Source organism: Rhinatrema bivittatum, chromosome 2 (assembly GCF_901001135.1).
Source record: "Rhinatrema bivittatum chromosome 2, aRhiBiv1.1, whole genome shotgun sequence".
Lineage (NCBI taxonomy): Eukaryota > Metazoa > Chordata > Amphibia > Gymnophiona > Rhinatrematidae > Rhinatrema > Rhinatrema bivittatum.
In genome coordinates, this window is record NC_042616.1 from 422021659 (window position 1) to 422040079 (window position 18421).

Genomic DNA, 18421 nt, shown 5'->3' on the forward strand with positions numbered 1-18421 from the left:
TTTATTCACCAGTCTCCTGTGCGGAACCGTATCAAAAGCTTTGCTGAAATCCAAGTATATGATATCGAGTGCTCTTCCTCTATCCAATTCCTTGGTTACCCAGTCAAAAAAGTCAATCAGATTTGTCTGACAGGATCTTCCTCTGGTGAATCCATGCTGCCTCTGGTCCATCAATTCTCCGGACTGTAGATAGTTCACTATTCTCTCTTTCAACAGTGACTCCATTACTTTTCCCACCACTGAAGTGAGGCTAACCGGTCTGTAGTTACCAGCCTCCTCTCTGTTCCCACTCTTGTGAAGAGGGACCACCACCGCTCTTCTCCAATCACTCGGCACCACTCCTGTTTCTAGGGATCTATTGAACAGGTCGCACAGCGGTCCCGCCAGCACATCTCTGAGCTCCCTCAGTATCCTTGGATGAATCCCATCAGGCCCCATGGCTTTGTCCACTTTCAGATTCTTTAGCTCTTCCCATACATTATCTACTGTAAATGGATTTTCCTCTGTTCCGCTTCCCTCCAGTTTCTTGTTGTGTAGAGATGGTCCTTCTCCAGGGTCTTCTTTAGTGAACACAGAGCTGAAGTATTCGTTTAATATTTCTGCCATTTCTTCGTCTCCCTCCACACATTGATCATTTCCACCTTTCAATTTCACTATACCACTTTGGACTTTTCTCTTTTCGCTGATGTATCTGAAAAATGTTTTGTCACCATATTTTATCTCCTTGGCAATCCTCTCTTCTGCTTGACTTTTTGCCAACTTGATTAATTTCTTAGTCTCCCTCAGTTGAATCAGATATTCTTCTTTGTGCTCCTCCCTTTGGGATCTTTTGTATTTCTTGTATGCAGTTCTTTTAGCTTTAATTTTGTCAGCCACCTCCTTTGAGAACCAGATAGGTTTCATTTTTCTTTTGCTTTTCTTTACATTTCTAACATATAGAGCAGTTGCCTTGGCGATTGCTCCTTTTAGATTGGTCCACTGTTGAGCCACATCTCTCTCATTTTCCCATCCATTTAGTTCTTCCTCTAGGTACTTCCCCATTTCCTCAAAGTCTGTGTTTTTGAACTGTAAAACTCGGGTCTTTGTGGTTCTTTTCCCTATTCTTTTAGTGATATTAAACCATACCGTTTGATGATCACTGGTGCTGAGGTGGGCGCCCACCTTGACATCAGAGACGATTTCTCCATTATTGAGCACTAAGTCGAGAATAGTTCCTTCTCTCGTGGGTTTCAATACCATTTGTTTGAACAAAGATACTTGCATGGCATCCAGTATTGCTCTACTGTTTTTAGATTCTGCAGATGGGATTTTCCAGTCTACATCTGGCATATTAAAGTCACCAATGATCACCACTTCCCCTTTCTTACCTATCTTATGGATGTCTTCAACCAGATCTCTGTCCAGCTCTTCCTTTTGGTTTGGAGGCCTGTAAACCACTCCAATATAAATGGATGCTCCATCATCTGTTTTTAGGTCGACCCATAGTGCTTCTTCCTTGCCCCAACTACCTTGCAGCTCAGATGCTTGGATATTATTTCTGACATAAAGAGCCACACCTCCCCCTTTTCTATCCACTCTGTCCTTCCTTAACAAGTTATAGCCTGGTATTGCCGTGTCCCAATCATGAGATTCTGTGAACCATGTCTCTGTGATAGCAACAATGTCCAATTCTGCCTCAGCCATTAGGGCCTGCAGATCTGGGATTTTATTTCCCAAACTATGAGCATTTGTAGTCATAGCTTTCCAGGTACTCTCTTTACAGTTATTGCTTTTCCTGTACTCCTTATGAGACTTTAGTTGAGATTTGTTATTCACTTTACTCGTTCCTTTTGCAGTTGTGCCATTGATGACAGAGTTATCCATCTCAATGTTTTTCTCTAGAATTTCTTCAGTTAATATAGGGAGGGCTTTATGTTCTTGTTGCATATGATACTGTGTGTGTCTCCTTGTTACAGGTCTAATTCTACCAGAGCCCACTGTGATCCTGTTTTTTAATGATTTACCTGATGAACTGATTGAGTGGGAGGGTGTACTTGTTGGCTTCCCATCTGTCAAGAATGGGTGACTGTGGGACACATGTGTTATCCTACCTGAGTCTACTGTATTTCTTTTTCTTGACTCCTGGTTATTCTTTGGTGTTGGGGAATTATTTTCTGAGTAATGCAATATGGGTGTAATCCTTTTAATTGAAGCTAATTGAGCTTTAACCTCAGTCAGCTCCGTTTTCAAAGAAGAGAGCTGTGCACAGATCGGGCAAGCTCCAAGTCTCCAGATGCTTTCCCTCAGAATAAAGGCTCTACAACAGTTGCATTGGATAGTTCTCATATTGGTTAAGTTTGGGATTGGTATGTCCTTAGCTGTTAAGTTACTAATTGATCTTGTTGCTAATGCTAATTTAGACAGTCTATATTAGTAATCTAATCCCAGGGGTGGGTGGGTAGAGGGGTAGGGTGGGAGGGAAACAAACAATTGAACCTGGGACAAGCAGGACACTTTCTGGAACTTTATTAGTCCTTTAGCTATTAAAGGACCCCCTCAGCACTTCTGTGCCAATATTAACCAGATTATTAAAGAACAGCTATACAATAATAGAAAGCAGTGATAATTTCCTTTAGTGAAGGGTAGATCAGTCCCAGACCCGCCTTTGGCTGCTGGAGTTTGTATTTGTGGTTAGCCTTTCGTAGGGTGAGCTATGCAGATTATAATTCTTGCTCTTTGTTGATAATGGGTAAATGCCTTCTCTAACCCTTAGTTTGCTAGATATGTTCCTTCTTTTGGCTGAGCTCAGTGTTCCTGTTGGTTGAGAAACATGAATGGTTGCTTGTTGCTAATAATGTTCAGGTATAATCAGTTCTGTCCACAGTTTGGCTTTTGTAGAGAATACTGGCGGGCTGATGTCAGTGCAGGACTATATAGCTGTGATGTCAACTTTTGCTCCGTTCCCCTCTGCTGGCATAGGTACATAACCCATTTGTTGGGACTGACCTGCCCTTCGGGAAAGGAAAGGAAATGATCAATTAAGTAGTAATTTCATTTCTCCTTTTTATTTTTACTTCTGTTTATATTCGCAATTGCTTGTTAGGAAAGGATACAGGCAGTTTAAAGTCATTCACATCTGGTGCTCTTTGTGTACGTCTGTCTGGGCTACTTCAGCTTTATTCACAACCTCTCTACTGGGATGTTCTAATTTCCCTGTCTTGCAAGTATCTTTGGAAGATACCTCCTTCCAAGCCATGCACTTCTGAGAGTCTGACAGCTTTCCCATAGTGTTCTAGTTTAAAAGCTGCTCTACCTCCTTTTTAAATGTTAGCACCAGCAGCCTGGTTCTACTCTGGTTCAGTTGAAGCCCATCCCATCAGAATAGGCTCCTGACCCTCTTCTACATATCACACTTCAGGATAATACTTCCCAAATAAGCAGGTCTTTAACATTTTTTCTAAAAGTCTAATAATCTTTTTGGGAGAGAGTGCCACATTTTAGATGCCACAACGTTAAAGACCCATGTTGCAGTCTTAATTAGGCGTATGTCTGATGGTCCAGGAATCATAAAAAAACTCTTGTGTGATCTCAGACTTTTTGCTTTGGGGCAGACCACACCAACTTCCTTCGAAAGTGCTCAAGGCCTGCATGTGATAGTACCTGAAAAGTAAGAACTAAAAGCTTAAATATTCCTCTCACTTCAACAGCTGCTTGAGTTTTGGCATAATAATATCTCTTGCCTTTAAGCCTGCTATGAGTAGTAGATAAACTTTACCATTTTCAAAGTCCTCTAAGTAATCCCATAAGGGCTGAGGTACAGTAGTACAATCTATGTAACAAGGCCTGGACCATATGAAATAAATCTGTTTTAGACAGCATTGAAAATTGCCGAGCCATTCTCAAGACTCCAAAAGCTGACTTCAGTTTCATTGTGATTTGAGGGGGATGGGTATCATATCCATTTTCGAGTCTCACATCATTCCTAAATTGCCTACCATTGAGCAGATTGACAAAGTAATGTTATTTTATAACCACCTGGAGGTCTACTAATGATTTTTTCTTCTCCCCCCAAAGAACCTTTTGATTTCCCCAGATTTAGCTTGAGTTTATGGTTAACAAACAACAAGGCAACCTAAGTTGAGCATATATTTATAGTCTCTAACTCTCCAGGACCTAAATCCTCAAAAGGAAACCAAAATTGGATATTGTCTGCAAACAAATGGTAGTTTATATCCCTAGATTGAAAGATCAACCAAAGCGGCTCTTTGTACAGATTAAAAAGAAGAGGAGACAAAATAGATCCCTGCTCTAGTCCGTTTGACTGATAAAAAAAATGTACTAGTTACACTTCTAAATAAAAGATAAAAATATTTGTACAGGAGACAGCCTGCCCCAACCCAGAAGCTAGGCCACCTCAAATCAAATATATGCCTTAATACTAGATCAACATGCAAAAGCTACATGAGAGACTTTGGGGTGATCCTATTTGAGAATCTCAAGGTAATGAAAAGGCCTTTCAGGAGAACTGATGGAGGCAAAAACAGCAATCATATTCATGGGATAGACACAGAGTATCTGTAGTTGAGAAGAAGTAAGGAGAAGGCCCGAGATCAACTGGGATTTATAGCATTGTAACAGGAAGTCAACTGGACAGACTTGATGGACCGCATCATTCATATCTGCCATCATATTCTCTGTTTCTGTGACCACAGTCCGCTTACCAGAGGCAGTGCTGAATTATTATTTTTTTTTCTTATCGTTTGCATGTTTCACTGTGTCCTTTTATTGCCCACTTTCTCTTATGTTCTGCACCTTGATCCTGTCTTCTCCCCCAGGGGATTCAAGCAGGCTTGGCAGGAATGAAGAAAGCTTGCTATCTTCTATGATGCCCTGCAGAAGCATCAGCCAGTGGGGAAGCGCATGGTGGGGGCAGGAGAAGCCGGTGCCTGTACAGAAAAGGGAGCCCACCTTATGCAGGCACTTTGGTACGCTGAGAGAGATCCTCTCTCCTTCGTGTGCTTGTAGTAGAGTGACGACTTATTGTTGCTACAGTGCAATGAAATGATGTATTGCTCTCTCCAGCATGTGGTATGGCATATCATCAGTGTCCCTCAGGAATGTAGTCTGTATTTGTTCTCCCTTTTCAAACTCCAATCCCTAGCGCAGTTGATACAGTTACTATTCTGCAAGGAAGATGAAGGTGGGTTGGTTTTCCACTCTCTTCAGTACAGCGCAGTAGAAAGTGGTACTGGGTAGTGTATGTTTTGATTGACTTCCCCTCCCCAGTAAAACTGTGTGTTTTGTTTCTGGTATGTGCAGCGGTTTCTGTGAGATGCAACATGGCTGAGAACATGAAGGAGACTGGAAAAGAGCCAAGTGCGGAGCTGAAGGAGAGCAAAGCAGTATCCCCTGTACCAATCTTGAGACAGTCTGGAGCAGGGTCTGAGAAATATGTGGGGGCCCATCTCTCCATACAAGGTACATGTGGCTTAGGTAGCGCTTTAAGCACACTGTGGGAAACCTAAATTTGAAATGCAGGGTAGGGTCAGGGCACTAAACTGCAAGTCTCTGCATCTGTTGTAATGGTTTGTTTGTGTGTGTGTCGAGGGCTTGCGCTGGTGGCCATCAGGGGATGTTGTCAGCAATGTAACCTGTGTACTCTACAAAGAGTGCATGGGCCCTACAAACACAGCTGCAGACTAGAGGAAGGCAGCAGGAGGGATGGGCTCTAGGGAACATGACACCTGCAGATTCAGAAATAAGAAGAGGTACAGAGAATAGAGGCTTGGGTCAGGCTGAGGAAAAGTGGGACAGTGGACAGACCAGGGGGAGGGAAGAGTGCTAGGGTAGGGCTGCATTTTCAGTGGGTTTCCACTAGTATTTTATATAAAGATGTATCTGTGTTTGTAATCGCTGTCGTGAATCTCTGTGCATATGAATCCATCTCTGCTGAAACTTACTTTTAAGTAGAAAGAGAAATGGGTGAAAAAAAACAGAAACCAAAATAAGTAATTGGAAAATGAGTTTGAAAAGAGGGGCAACAAAAAAAGAGAGATGTGGGTGGATATTCTGCCTTCTCCATGGACCTGCAGGACAGTAATCGGCCACACAAGTGGGTGATTTCATCTGATGGCTCCAAGATGAAAAAGCTCTTCAAGCTCAGAAAAATCAAAATCATGCGCAGGTGTTTCCACAGAGCTGCTGACGCACACATCTCCCCAGTCTTTTTTTTTTCTTCCATCCATGCGAAAGAACGCGTTTTTGCTCGCTTCCTTCAAACCATTCATCAAAGCTTTTCTGTTAATTTTATTTTTTCTTCTCTTAACTAAGTATTTTTTCCTTTTTTCTTTTTTGCACGTTTCCAAAAAAAAAATAAATTTTTAATTTTATTAACCTTACAGTTTCGTAATCTGGGCAATAAAATCCCAGACCTGCAGGCTCTGATGGTGGAAGCGGATCTGGACATCGTTGCTGTTACAGAAACGTAGTTTACAGAGTCACATAACTGGGATACAGCCATCCCTGGCTATAACTTATTAAGGAAGGACAGAGAAGACCGAAAAGGAGGAGGAATAGCACTTTGTCAGAAGGAATATCCAAGCAATTGAAATGCAAGGGACGTGGAGTAGGGAAGAAGCATTATGGGCTAGCCTAAAAAAGATTATGATGCTTTCATTTACTTCAGTGTGGTCTATAGGCCTCCAATTCAGACAGAAGAACTGGATAGAGATCTGATCGAAGACATCGCAAAGATGGGAAAGAAGGGAGAAATGTTGCTCATTGGGGATTTTAATCTGCCAGATGTAGACTAGAGTATCCCTTCTGCAGAATCTGCGAGAAGTAGAGAGATGGTGCATGCCCTCCAAAGGGCTATGTTCAAACAAATGATAATGGTTCCCACAAGGGATGGTGTAATCCTGGACGTAGTGCTCACAAATGGAGATAATGTCTATAATGTCCAGATAGGTGTCCACCTGATTACAAGTGATCATCAGACAGTATGGTTTGATATTGCAAAAAAGATATAAAGAAGCCACATGAAGACCCGAGTTTTGCATTTCAAATATATGGACTTTGATAAAATGGGGATGTACCTGAAGGAAGAACTAGAAGACTGGGAGAAAATGGGCGAGATGGAACAACAGTGGGGCTAAATTACAAGGAGCATTTACAAAGGGAACAAATCTATATGTTAGAAAAGTAAACAAAAGTTAAAGGAAAAAGAAACCAATTTGGTTCTCAAAGGAAGTGGCGCAAAAATAAAGGCAACAGGATCAGCATTCAGGAAGTACAAAGGATCCCAAAAAGAGGAACACAAGGTACAATATCTATGAAAATGAGAGAGACAAAGAAATAAATCAGAAAAGCTAAAGATCAAGCGGAAGAAAGGATTGCCCAAAAGATAGAGAGGTAACAAAACATTTTTCAGATGTATAAGAGAAAGAAGGAAAGCCTGAAGTGATATAGTGAAATTGAAAGGTGATGAGGAGCAATGTGCTGAGACAAACAAGGAAATGATGGAAATATTAAACAAATAATTCAGTTCTGTGTTCACTAAAGAAGACCCTGGAGAAGGACTGTTGCTGGTTGACAAGACCATACAAGGGAATGGGCTAGATAATTGTCGTAAAAGGAGCGATCGTAAAACCAATTTTAAAGAAGAAAAACAGCAAGCCACTTAACCTGAGCAATTACAGACCAGTATCAAACCTACCCTTAATTGCAAAATTAATAGAAAAAACTATACAGAAGCAACTAGCAGAACACCTGGATAACAATAATATCCTGTATCCTTCCCAACATGGCTTTCGAAAACACTATAGCACAGAGACACTACTGCTTGCGCTGACAGATAACATCATGCGGGGGTTCGATAGTGGTAAACATTACATCCTAGTGATGCTAGACCTGTCAGCCGCCTTGGATACTGTAAATCACGACATACTGTTAGACTAGAAGAAATAGGATTAAGTAACATAACTATCAAATGGTTTAGATCATATCTAAGTAACAGATATTTCCAAGTACAAATCAAAGTCGTAATGTTAGAAAAAAATAAACCTTCAAACAGGAGTACCACAGGGATCCGCCCCTATCTGCTATACTTTTCAAAATATACCTGTTACCATTGTGCCACCTGCTGGCTGGTCTGGGCATCACACACTATATATACGCTGACAATATTCAATTAATATTACCCATCAACGACACAATTGAGAAAACATTAAACATAGCAAACATGCATCTAGATATCATCAAATGGCTACTAAACCAAATTGAGTTAGTAATTAATATAGAGAAAACAGAATTCCTACATTTAGAACGCAAAAATATGGAAATCATACGGAGCCCAATCACACTCAAAAACAACCAACAAATAATATTAGCAGAGAAAGTACGAAACCTAGGAGTAATAATTGACACACAACTAAGCTTAAAAAAACATATATCTTTAAAAGTAAAGGAAGGATATGCCAAACTCATGGTACTCAGAAGACTCAAACCATTTCTAACAACCGCCAACTTTCGATCAGTACTACAAGCACTGATTATTGTAACGCCCTTCTACTAGGTCTACCATATACCTCACTAAGACCACTACAAATTTTGCAAAACACAGCTGCAAGAATTCTGACCGGCAAAAGTAAAAGAGACCACATCACCGAAACACTGGCTGAATTACACTGGCTCCCCATTGAGCAAAGAATACAATACAAAATACTGTGCACCATACATAAATTAATACATAACGAAAAAGCAGACTGGCTGAACACAGCCCTTTGTGTACACTTCCCCAACAGAAACCTAAGATCAGCCAACAAAGCACTCCTACCTTTTCCATCAATCAAAACAGCAAGACTAACACAAGTAAGAGAGAGGGCGCTATCCTTGGCTGGACCCATACTGTGGAATTCCATGCCCTTGGAGTTAAGATTTCAAAGAGACAACAAAAATTTAGAAAAAATTTAAAAACCCACACACACTGAAGTAATCATTAAGTGTATAGTTTTTATTTATAGTTCTTCACTAAAGGATAAGTTACAATTATAAAACTAGTTTTTGTACTAAAATCTGATATTGAGAGTTTTGGACATAATTTATTACATTTACCAATTAATATTGATTACAAACAATGTTACTGAACCTTATGGCACCTATGTAAACTGATAGATTTTAATATCATAACTTTTATGTGCCTTACTGTAAACCATTGTGATGGTATCCATCTTAACGACGGTATAGAAAAGATTTAAAATAAAATAAAATAAATAAATACAACTTGTTTTTACAGAAGAGTATACATGGGAAGAGCTAGGAAAACTGAATGTGGACAAGTCCATGAGGCTGGATGAGGTACATCCCAGGATATTACGAGAACTCAGATGTCCTGGCAGGTCCACCTGTTCAATAGATCCCTGGAAATGGGAGTGGTGTCGCGAGATTGGAAAAGAGTGGTTGTGGTCCCGTTTCATAAGAGTGGTAGCAAAGAGGAGATTGAAAATTAGACCGGTTAGCCTCACTTTGGTGGTGGGAAAATTAATGGAGACTGAAAGAAAGGATACTGAACTATCTACAATCTGGCAAGTTGCTGGACCCGAGGCAGCATGGATTCACCAGAGGAAGGTCTGGTCAGCTAAATCTGATAGATTTTTTTGATTGGTTGACTAGAGACCTGGAAGAGCACTTAATGTCATCTGTTTGGATTTTTGTGAAGCTTTTGATACCATTCCACATAGGAGCTTGTGAACAAAATGAGAAGCTTTGGAGTGACTGATAGGAGACAGCATGTAATAGTAAATGGAAACCACTCTGAAGAGAGAGCTGTGTTAAGTGGAGTGCCACAGCGATTGGTATTGGGACCAGTTCTGTTCAATATCTTTGTGAGCGACATTGCGGAAAAGATAGAAGATAAAGTTTGTCTATTTGCGAATGATACCAAGATCTGCAACAGAGTGGTCACACCTGAAGGAGTAGAGAGAATGAAAAGTGATTTACGAAGGTTTGAAGAGTGGTCTAAGATTTGGCAGCTGGGATTCAATTCCAAGAAGAGCAGAGTCATGCATGTGGTACGTGGTAATCCAAAAGAGCAATATGAGATTGGGGGGGGAGGGGGGAGATAGGCTGATGTGCATGGACCAAGAGCGGGATCTTGGGGTGATCTGAAGATGGCGATGCAATGTGACAAGGTGATAGCTAAAGCCAGAAGAATGCTGGACTGCATAGAGAGAGAAATAACCAGTAAGAAAATGGAGGTGGTGATGCCTTTGTACAGGTCCTTGATGAGGCCTCACCTGGAGTATTGAGTTCAGTTCTAGAGCCCTTATCTCAAATGGGATAGAGACAGGATGGAGGCGGTCCAGAGGAGGGCTACCAAAATGGTGTGGGGTGAGTATCAGAAAACCTATGAGGAGAGATTGAAGGATATGAATATATATACCCTGGAAGAGAGGAGGTGCAGGGGTGATATGATACAGACCTTCAGATACCTGAAAGGCTTTAATGATGTGCAAACGTCAATCCTTTTCCATTGGAAAGAAATCAGTAGATCTAAGGGGGTTACAAAATGAAACTCCAAGGAGGATGCCTCAAACAACATCAGAAAATATTTCTTCACGGAGAGGATAATGGATGCCTGGAATGCCCTTCCAGAGGAAGTGGTGTAAACCAAAACAGTGAAAGAATTCAAAAGCGCATGGGATAAATACTGTGGATCCCTAAATTCTAAAAGATGGAAATAAGAAAAGAGTGCATGGAGTAACTTGATGGTGCAGTGGTCATTATCCTCAACCAATAAGCCTTGATACTGTGGATGCAACTCCATCATTGCTCTCTGCTTTAATGGCAGGGGAAAAAGGGAAGTTGGATTCATTCAGTACCCAAGGGCCCTGACTTTTACTGTCTGGGGAAACAAGTATGGGAGTAACTTGCTGATGTGACGGTTACTACCCTTAACCAATAAGACTGATGCAACTCAAACATTACACTCTGCTTCAACAGCAAGGCATAACAGGGAATTGATTCAATAGCAATGAACGAGGGCTAGTGTGGGAAACTGATAAGCATGGGGGTAACAGGGAATTGGATTAAAAAAGCAACCAATGAGGGCCCTGACTACACAGCACAGCAGATACTACCATAAGCTTACTGGGCAGACTGGATGGCCCATTTGGTCCTTTTCTGCCATCATTTATATGTTTTATATATATATATATATATCCTTGGGCCCCCGCTAGAACTGAACACCAATATAAAAAATAAAAAGAGAAGCGCAACAAACATCGGGAGTTAAATGTAAGATTGAGAGAGAGATCGGGAGACCACGCCCCCCACCCCGACGTCATGAAGAGATTCGGCAGTTGAAAAGCGCCTTAACACCAGGCGCCGCGTGCCGAAGGGGCGCAACAAAGGGGCTCTCCCCTTCGTGCACCCCTTTGTGCTTCTTGTAAAAAAAAAAAAAAATCATATATGTTTTTCTGTTATTTAACCTTTATTCCAAGTCTTTACCTTTTCTTTTCGCTTTCTAACAATTTTAATTAGAAATGTTCATTGTATTAGACTATGGAAATTTATTTCCTGCTTTTCTGTTTAATGTAAACCGGTATGATTTACATCGGATGTAAGAATGTCGCTATATAAAAGCTATAAATAAATAAATATATGTCTCAAAATTGAGTTCTATTTTGCCTTAGCTCTCTTTGCAATGGTGGACAGTAAGCTGGGCTTTAAATGTTGTCCTCCATGCTACCACAATGTGTCCTTTTCCGATCTGCATGACTGCTGTGTTGCTGTTTAAGCCCATCACATGGTGTAACAATCTGCGCTGCCTGTGCTTGAATGTCCCCAGAGCCAGAAGCTATATGCTCAGAGAAAGTTCTTAAGTTCTCTACAGGCCCCACACAGAGTACCAATCTCAACGTTTTCTCTCTTACACCCCACAAGAAAACTCTCATCCTCCCAATTGGCCCTTTCTTTCCTCCCCTCCTCTGGCCTCTGCCAGACTGTCCTGCACTGGACTCCAGTCCTTCAGCTGCTACGCACCAAATATTCGGAACGAGGTACCGCTAACTTTACACCTTGAGCCCTGCTATCTCGTGTTAAGGAAAAAAGGTGACGTACGGCTCTCTGCCCAGACCTTCCTGGCAGAATCCTCCAGTCCACTGACCTAACCACCTGACTACTTATCTTGAAGGCCATAAGTTACAAATAAATTGGATTCTTACTGCTATTCCAACTGTGAAGAAACTAGCTGTGAATTTGATATTAACTGTAGAGTAATTCAAATGATACATTATCTATTTTTAGATGTTTTTTAACCCGCCTTGAGGCTATTCTTGGTAAAAAGTGGAATATCAAATGTCTAAATAAAATAAAATAAATAAGAGGAAACCATTGCCAGCTGAGGGACAGACGCCAAAGTCAAAGGTCAGGGTCCTCTCAGACTAAGCACTATTATTAGGAGAACTCTTAGCACAAGTGTCCTTCCTACCTTTGTGGGTAATCAGGGGATCCTAGTATTGGTTTGGAAAGAACAGCTAGAGGAATTTTGATGGCCTGGGCCTCACAGAGGAGGTGGTAGCTACAGTAGGCTTTGTCAGGCAATGATTGGGAGGATGTGATGTCTGCATGTTTATACTTTTTTTTTTCAGTGTTGCTGGTTAAAAGGGATCCTGTCTTTTTAAGCTGCCTTGACACAGCAGAAATATGGGCTGCATCTTTTCAAATTTGACATAACCATGGTCTGAGCTCCTCAGGCTGGGGAAAGTTGACTTTCTTTATTATAAGCAAGGCCCCTGATTTCCTGAACATGCTGGAAGGTAGATTCTGCAGCAAGGGTTAAAGATTTCTGCAGATCATTTTTATGCTGGAGAGAATTATGTAAAAAGGATCAATGTGCATCTGTAGGCACGATAAGCCTCCAGAAAAAGGGATGAAACTACCAGATTTGGCATGCAGAAAGAAAATGTGAATATTGTGGATGAGTTTGAAACATCAGATCAGTATTTTCAGAGAACCAAACCTCCAAAAAAAAAATTCCCATTGCTTTCTAAGGGAAAAAAATCAATTCCAAGAACCCAGCTCTCTCTCTCCCCCCCCCCCCCCCCCCGGCCCCCATCCACTTTTCTAGCACTTTCCCCACAGAGTAGCACAGGTAGAGACAGACACATGGAAAATAACTGAAGCAACTGGCAAAGGAGGGCACAAAAAGACACTGCAGATTCACCACATTCACCCCTTGCATTCACCCACCACACATTTCTCCCCCACCCCCCCCACACACACACCCACGTCACACTCCCTTCCCCTACATACACCCTCATATGCACTCACCACACACACACACTCCACACCCCACAGATTCCTGTACCACCATACACAAGATTTATACCTCCTCACATACATTTTACACACACACAGTCCCTTTCCCAGCACACTCGCACCTACACCCCCATACAAGACTGGGAAAGTAAATGACTTGCGTTCTCAATTCAACACCCTCCCACACCCTCGCATACACACAGCCACATCACACACATACGCACAGCCATGCCATACAACATTATGCCCCATAGACCCTCCCCACACACAAGTTGCCAGTCGAGACTTACTGCTGGATATAAGCAGCTGGATAAAACTGTTAAACATGTATGTGTTGATTTGTACTGATAGATGCCACCACTGCTGCAGATTTATCTGCAAGCATTGAGTGTGTTACAGTTACATCCTAATTTCAAAGATCCTCATATAATAGTGTTGTCACATGGTTATAATATCGAGGGATAGTAGTGAAATCAGCCTGCTTGAGCTTACCATTTATTTTGGCACTTGACACAGGACATTATCCATGCAACATTTCCTCCTTTTGTGCTGTCATTTCAAGGGACTATATGAAGTCATCCCATTTCTGGATGCAATATGCATTTGTGCAGTAAACGTGTATCTGCCAATGTGATTTGTGTTATCACGTGTCTGTGTCCCAAGGTTTATGTGGGACATACAAAACGGACAGTTTGAGTAAGTCTCATGAGCACCGAAGTTGTTTTGGCTATTGGCAACCTACCCAGATAAACACATCCATTCCCCAACAGATGATCTGACACCTTCACAAAACCACTTACAGCCCCCGCTATACCCCTTCATAAACCAACACCCTCCATTCCCCACAAACACACCCCTTCTACAAATTTTTATTGGAAACCATTCCCAAAACCATGCCTCTGTATGCTCTCCCTGCTTGTTTATGTTCTTCTGTATATTTGCATAAATGCATGTATTTCTATGTGTGTATTTATTTTTAACCTGCATCCTCCAAAGATTTGGGGCAGAGAATGTCATAACATGCATAAAAATGAAAAACATAAACCCAAAATAACAATACAGCAGTAAAAAACAACCAGTCATTCATGGTTCCCAAGCAGCTAATCCAGAGAGAGAGTTGAGTTAATCGGATATTTCAAATGCTTTCTTGAATAGAAAGGTTTTCAGAGCTTTTTAAAAAGCTTTGGTATCATTCAGATTGCAAACTGGAGTGGGTAAAGCGTTCCACACGGTGGGACCTGCAATTGAAAAGGCCTTCTCGTGCTTCTTGGTTAGATGCGCTAAACGTGGTGATGGGATATTTAGGAGATATTAGGAGATATTTAGGAGATATTAGAGTTTATCCATGGAATGTTAGTGTTTCTTAGAGGGTTATGAATCATAACTGCCACCTTATTTTGTACACGCCAGTAAACAGGAAGCCAGTGAAGTGCGCAGTATGGGGGTGAAATTATCACGCATGTTTAACTTGGTGAGAATCCGTTCGACTATGATTTGGGTAATCTGTAACGAGAGGAGTAGTGTGTTAGAAGGAAGGCCCAGGTATAAGGACTTTCAGTAATCCAAACCTTTTAGTAAATGGGATTGGAGAAATGTACGAAAATGTGATGGTTTGAGCAGGGGTTTAAGGTGATGTAAGAAGTGCAGTTTTGCAAATGAATTCCAAACAATAGATTTGACATGTGACCGCATAAATAATGAGGGATCTAGGAGGACTCCTAGATTACGAACGGTCTGGGAAATAGGAATGTTGTGATCATCAAAAGTAAAAGTGAACGGAAGTCTACTCAGTACAAGAATTTTTGTTTTGGACCCGTTCAGAGAGAATAGATTGTGGCGTAACCAACTCCTGATAAGGGACAGATTGATGTGAACTGAAAAGTAGCCACCCAAGATATTTTCAATGGAAAAAATAATTGGATATCATCTGCATAGAGTTTATAGGCCAGCAGCTTGCAGAGGGGTATCAAATGTTAAATAGGGCCACTGACAAGGCAAATCCTTGGGGAAGCCCCGTAGACAGGGTACTAGGATGAAGTTTCTGAGTGACTGTACATTACTCAGTTTGTATTAAAAGTTAATTTTATTGAAAATCTTACTCTTTCCTAGCGTGTAGCCAGATGGTCTCAGGACCAGTGGGTTATGTGCTCTTCTGCTAGCAGATGGGAGATGGAGTCAGATTTCAAAGCTGCAGTAACCTTAGCTCTTCAGTATCTCTCCGTCTCCTAGTAGATGCGGACACTATCCCACACACTAGAATAGTGTTAACAAATATAGCAAAGAAGAAAGAAAAAGGAAATTTACCTTAAAGAAGATCAAGCCCCGCTCTCCTGCGGTGATACCTAAGGGTCCCTCCCCCAGTTGAGAATTCCTAAGGTGATTTCCGATATCCCTCAGGTGTGCCCTGGTCCGGTAGCCGGTTCCCAGTGTGGACTTAGCCTCCAGAATGGCTGAAAGGCAGCGGGTGCAAAATCGAGCTCGGAGATGAAGGTAAAGCCCTCTCCCCCCGCAGCTGGAGACCATCCCAGCACTCAATCGGTAAGCGCAGAGTCCAGTTAAGCAAAAAAACTTTAAATCAGGTCTCCGGACTCAGAGGCTCGGATTGCCGTACCAACTTGATTTTCTTCCCAGCGAGGTAAAAGGGAGCACCGATCAGGTTGAGCAGCCCTGGTTGCGCTAGGCCCCGATCCGGTGCAGGGGTCAACGTTGAGACCCTTGGGAGCACCTACTTACGTGCGAGGGCGTCTGCACCATCTTCCCTTCTCGACCGGCAATATGCGCGGGGCAGGCCGGGCAGCCGATGCGCCTAACTTGCGCGTGTCCAATACAGACGCTCGCACAGCTGCGCTCATAGCTGCAATCATAATCGCGCACAACTGGGCTGGGCGCACAACTATTTGCACAGCCGCATTTATAGCTATACGTGCGCATTAAAGCTAGAGGCAATGGCACTGGCATCCAAGAAGGCCAGAAGGCACTCTCTTTGCACAGCCTGCCACATAAGAGCCACGCAGCCTGAACTGGAGTCCAGAGGAAGCCCAGGGGGAACCAAAGCCTGGTCCCTCACTGTCGGGGGATGGGTACGGAACTACTACTGATGATAGTTCCCCGGATCTATGCATCTCTGAGATGGCCTCTCCACAAGAGGGCACCTCAGGGGCTCCTATGCCAACTCCCCCTGGGATTAACATGGATCCAGGGAACTTCTCCTGGTTAGAATTTTTCCAAGGGCTGCAAGCCTTTGTTCAGGTGCAATCAGCCCTGGCTGCACCCCTGACTCAACCCCTACCAGAAGTACAAGATCCTCCCAGCTCTACTCAGATGCCTCGAGGCATGCCTCGCCTAACCAAGACTTTCCCTGACAGGGACCCAGACACCTCAGATAATGATGGCGACTCCCTGGAAGGAGGAGAAATTCCTCCAGGCCTGGAACCATACCGAACCATGCTTCGCTTCTTCCACAAGGATGAACTACCAGCCTTTGTTTCCCAGACTCTGAAGACTCTGGGTATTCCAGGCACGGACCTGATGGCAGAACCAAAGAAGGACCCCCATCCTGGTGTCCCTTTGTAAAGCCTCATGCTACTTCCCAATGATGGAAGCCATCCCGGAACTGATTGACTTGGAGTGGGATGCCCCGGAGGCCAGCTTCAAAGGAGGGTCGGGCCTTGGAAGCCCTATACCCCCTAGAACCAGCGACAAAGGAATGCTTGCGTTTCCCGAAAATGGATGCCATGGTCTGTGCCGTCTCAAAGCGAACAACGATTCCTGTTGAGGGAGGGGCTGCATTGAAGGATACTCAGGATAGACGATTGGAATCCATCCTTAAGCAGGCCTTCGACGCAACAGCAATGACCCTGCAGATTGCTTCCTGCTGCGCACTGGTGACACGTTCATGCTTGTTCCTCTCGAGAGAGGCAAATAACTCTGGAACCTGCAGCAGCCTTCCTGATGGATGCGAACTCCGACCTGGTGCGTACCTCAGCCAGAGGCGTAGCCTCGGTAGTGGCAGCCAGAAGACAATTATGGCTAGGGAATTGATCTGCTGACGTGACATCTAAAGCGAATCTCACAAGAATGCCCTTTAAAGGATCTATCTTGTTTGGAAGCGAATTGGAGAAGTTAGCCAGTAAATGGGATGAATCCCCAGTGCCTCGGCTACTGGAAGATAGGAATAAAAGATCTCAGCATCCTTCACCCAGAAGAACCAAGGGCAGAGGCTCTCAACCCTTTAGATCCTACAGGAACTCGCAGTTCCAGGTACCTCGTCCCTCTGGAAGGTCCCAGCCCTTTCGGAACCGACAGTTCAAGAGAGGAGCAGGCCCGGGGGCAGGATCCAGCCGTGCTCCACAATGAGAATGGGCTGACCTATCCACAGGAAGAGGAAATAGGGGGTTGACTTGCCCTCTTCTACCAAAGATGGGTCGAGATCACGTCCGACAAATGGGTACTAAACATCATTCGAGAAGGCTACTTTCTGGAGTTCCGCAGCATCCCTCACCCTGCCTCTCTCACACCAAGAGACTGGCAGTAGAAACCACCCTGACAAGACTACTCAGTTTGAAGTCATTAACTCCAGTTCCCATGCCCCAACAAAATACGGGGCGCTATTCCATCTATTTTATCATTCCCAACCTCTCTGGACCTCTCCAAAGCCTACCTTCACATTCCAGTCCATCAAGATCACCAGCGTTTTCTATGCTTTGTGATACTGGGTCACCATTACCAGTTCCGAGCGCTACCTTTGGGACTAGCAACTGCCCCAGAACATTCTCCAAAATTATGGTGGTCGTGGATGCAACACTGAGGAAGGAAGGGATCTTGGTACACCCTTACCTGGACGACTGGCTGATCAGGGCAAAGTCTTCGAAAGTGAGCCAACAGGTGACCAGCAGAGTCAAGAGCCTACTGCAGGAACTCGGTTGGGTCATGAACAAGGGCAAGAGCAGTCTGCAGCCCTCTCAATCCCTAGAGTCCCTGGGGGCTCGTTTCGACACCAAACAGAACAAAGTCTTCCTCCCTCCCCCGAGGAGAAGGAAACTGATGGAACAATTATGACGATTGATGACCAATGCATGCCCCAAGGTATGGGACTATCTTCAAGTCCTTGGCCTCATGGCATGAA

The 18421-nt window shown here is 43.1% G+C and overlaps 1 protein-coding gene across 6 annotated transcripts in view; it reads left to right on the forward strand.

Annotated features, from left to right (window-relative positions):
• LOC115084861 (probable endonuclease 4) overlaps positions 1 to 18421 on the forward strand; it is a 108245-nt gene that overhangs the window by 41486 nt on the left and 48338 nt on the right. For 5 of the 6 annotated variants that reach the window (XM_029590222.1, XM_029590224.1, XM_029590220.1 and 2 more), the window contains exons 3-4: positions 4815 to 4964; positions 5299 to 5457. In XM_029590222.1, the coding sequence (XP_029446082.1) occupies positions 4815 to 4964; positions 5299 to 5457 (309 nt within the window). The remainder of the gene's footprint in view (positions 1 to 4814; positions 4965 to 5298; positions 5458 to 18421) is intronic. The other variant, XM_029590225.1, reaches the window with a different exon arrangement.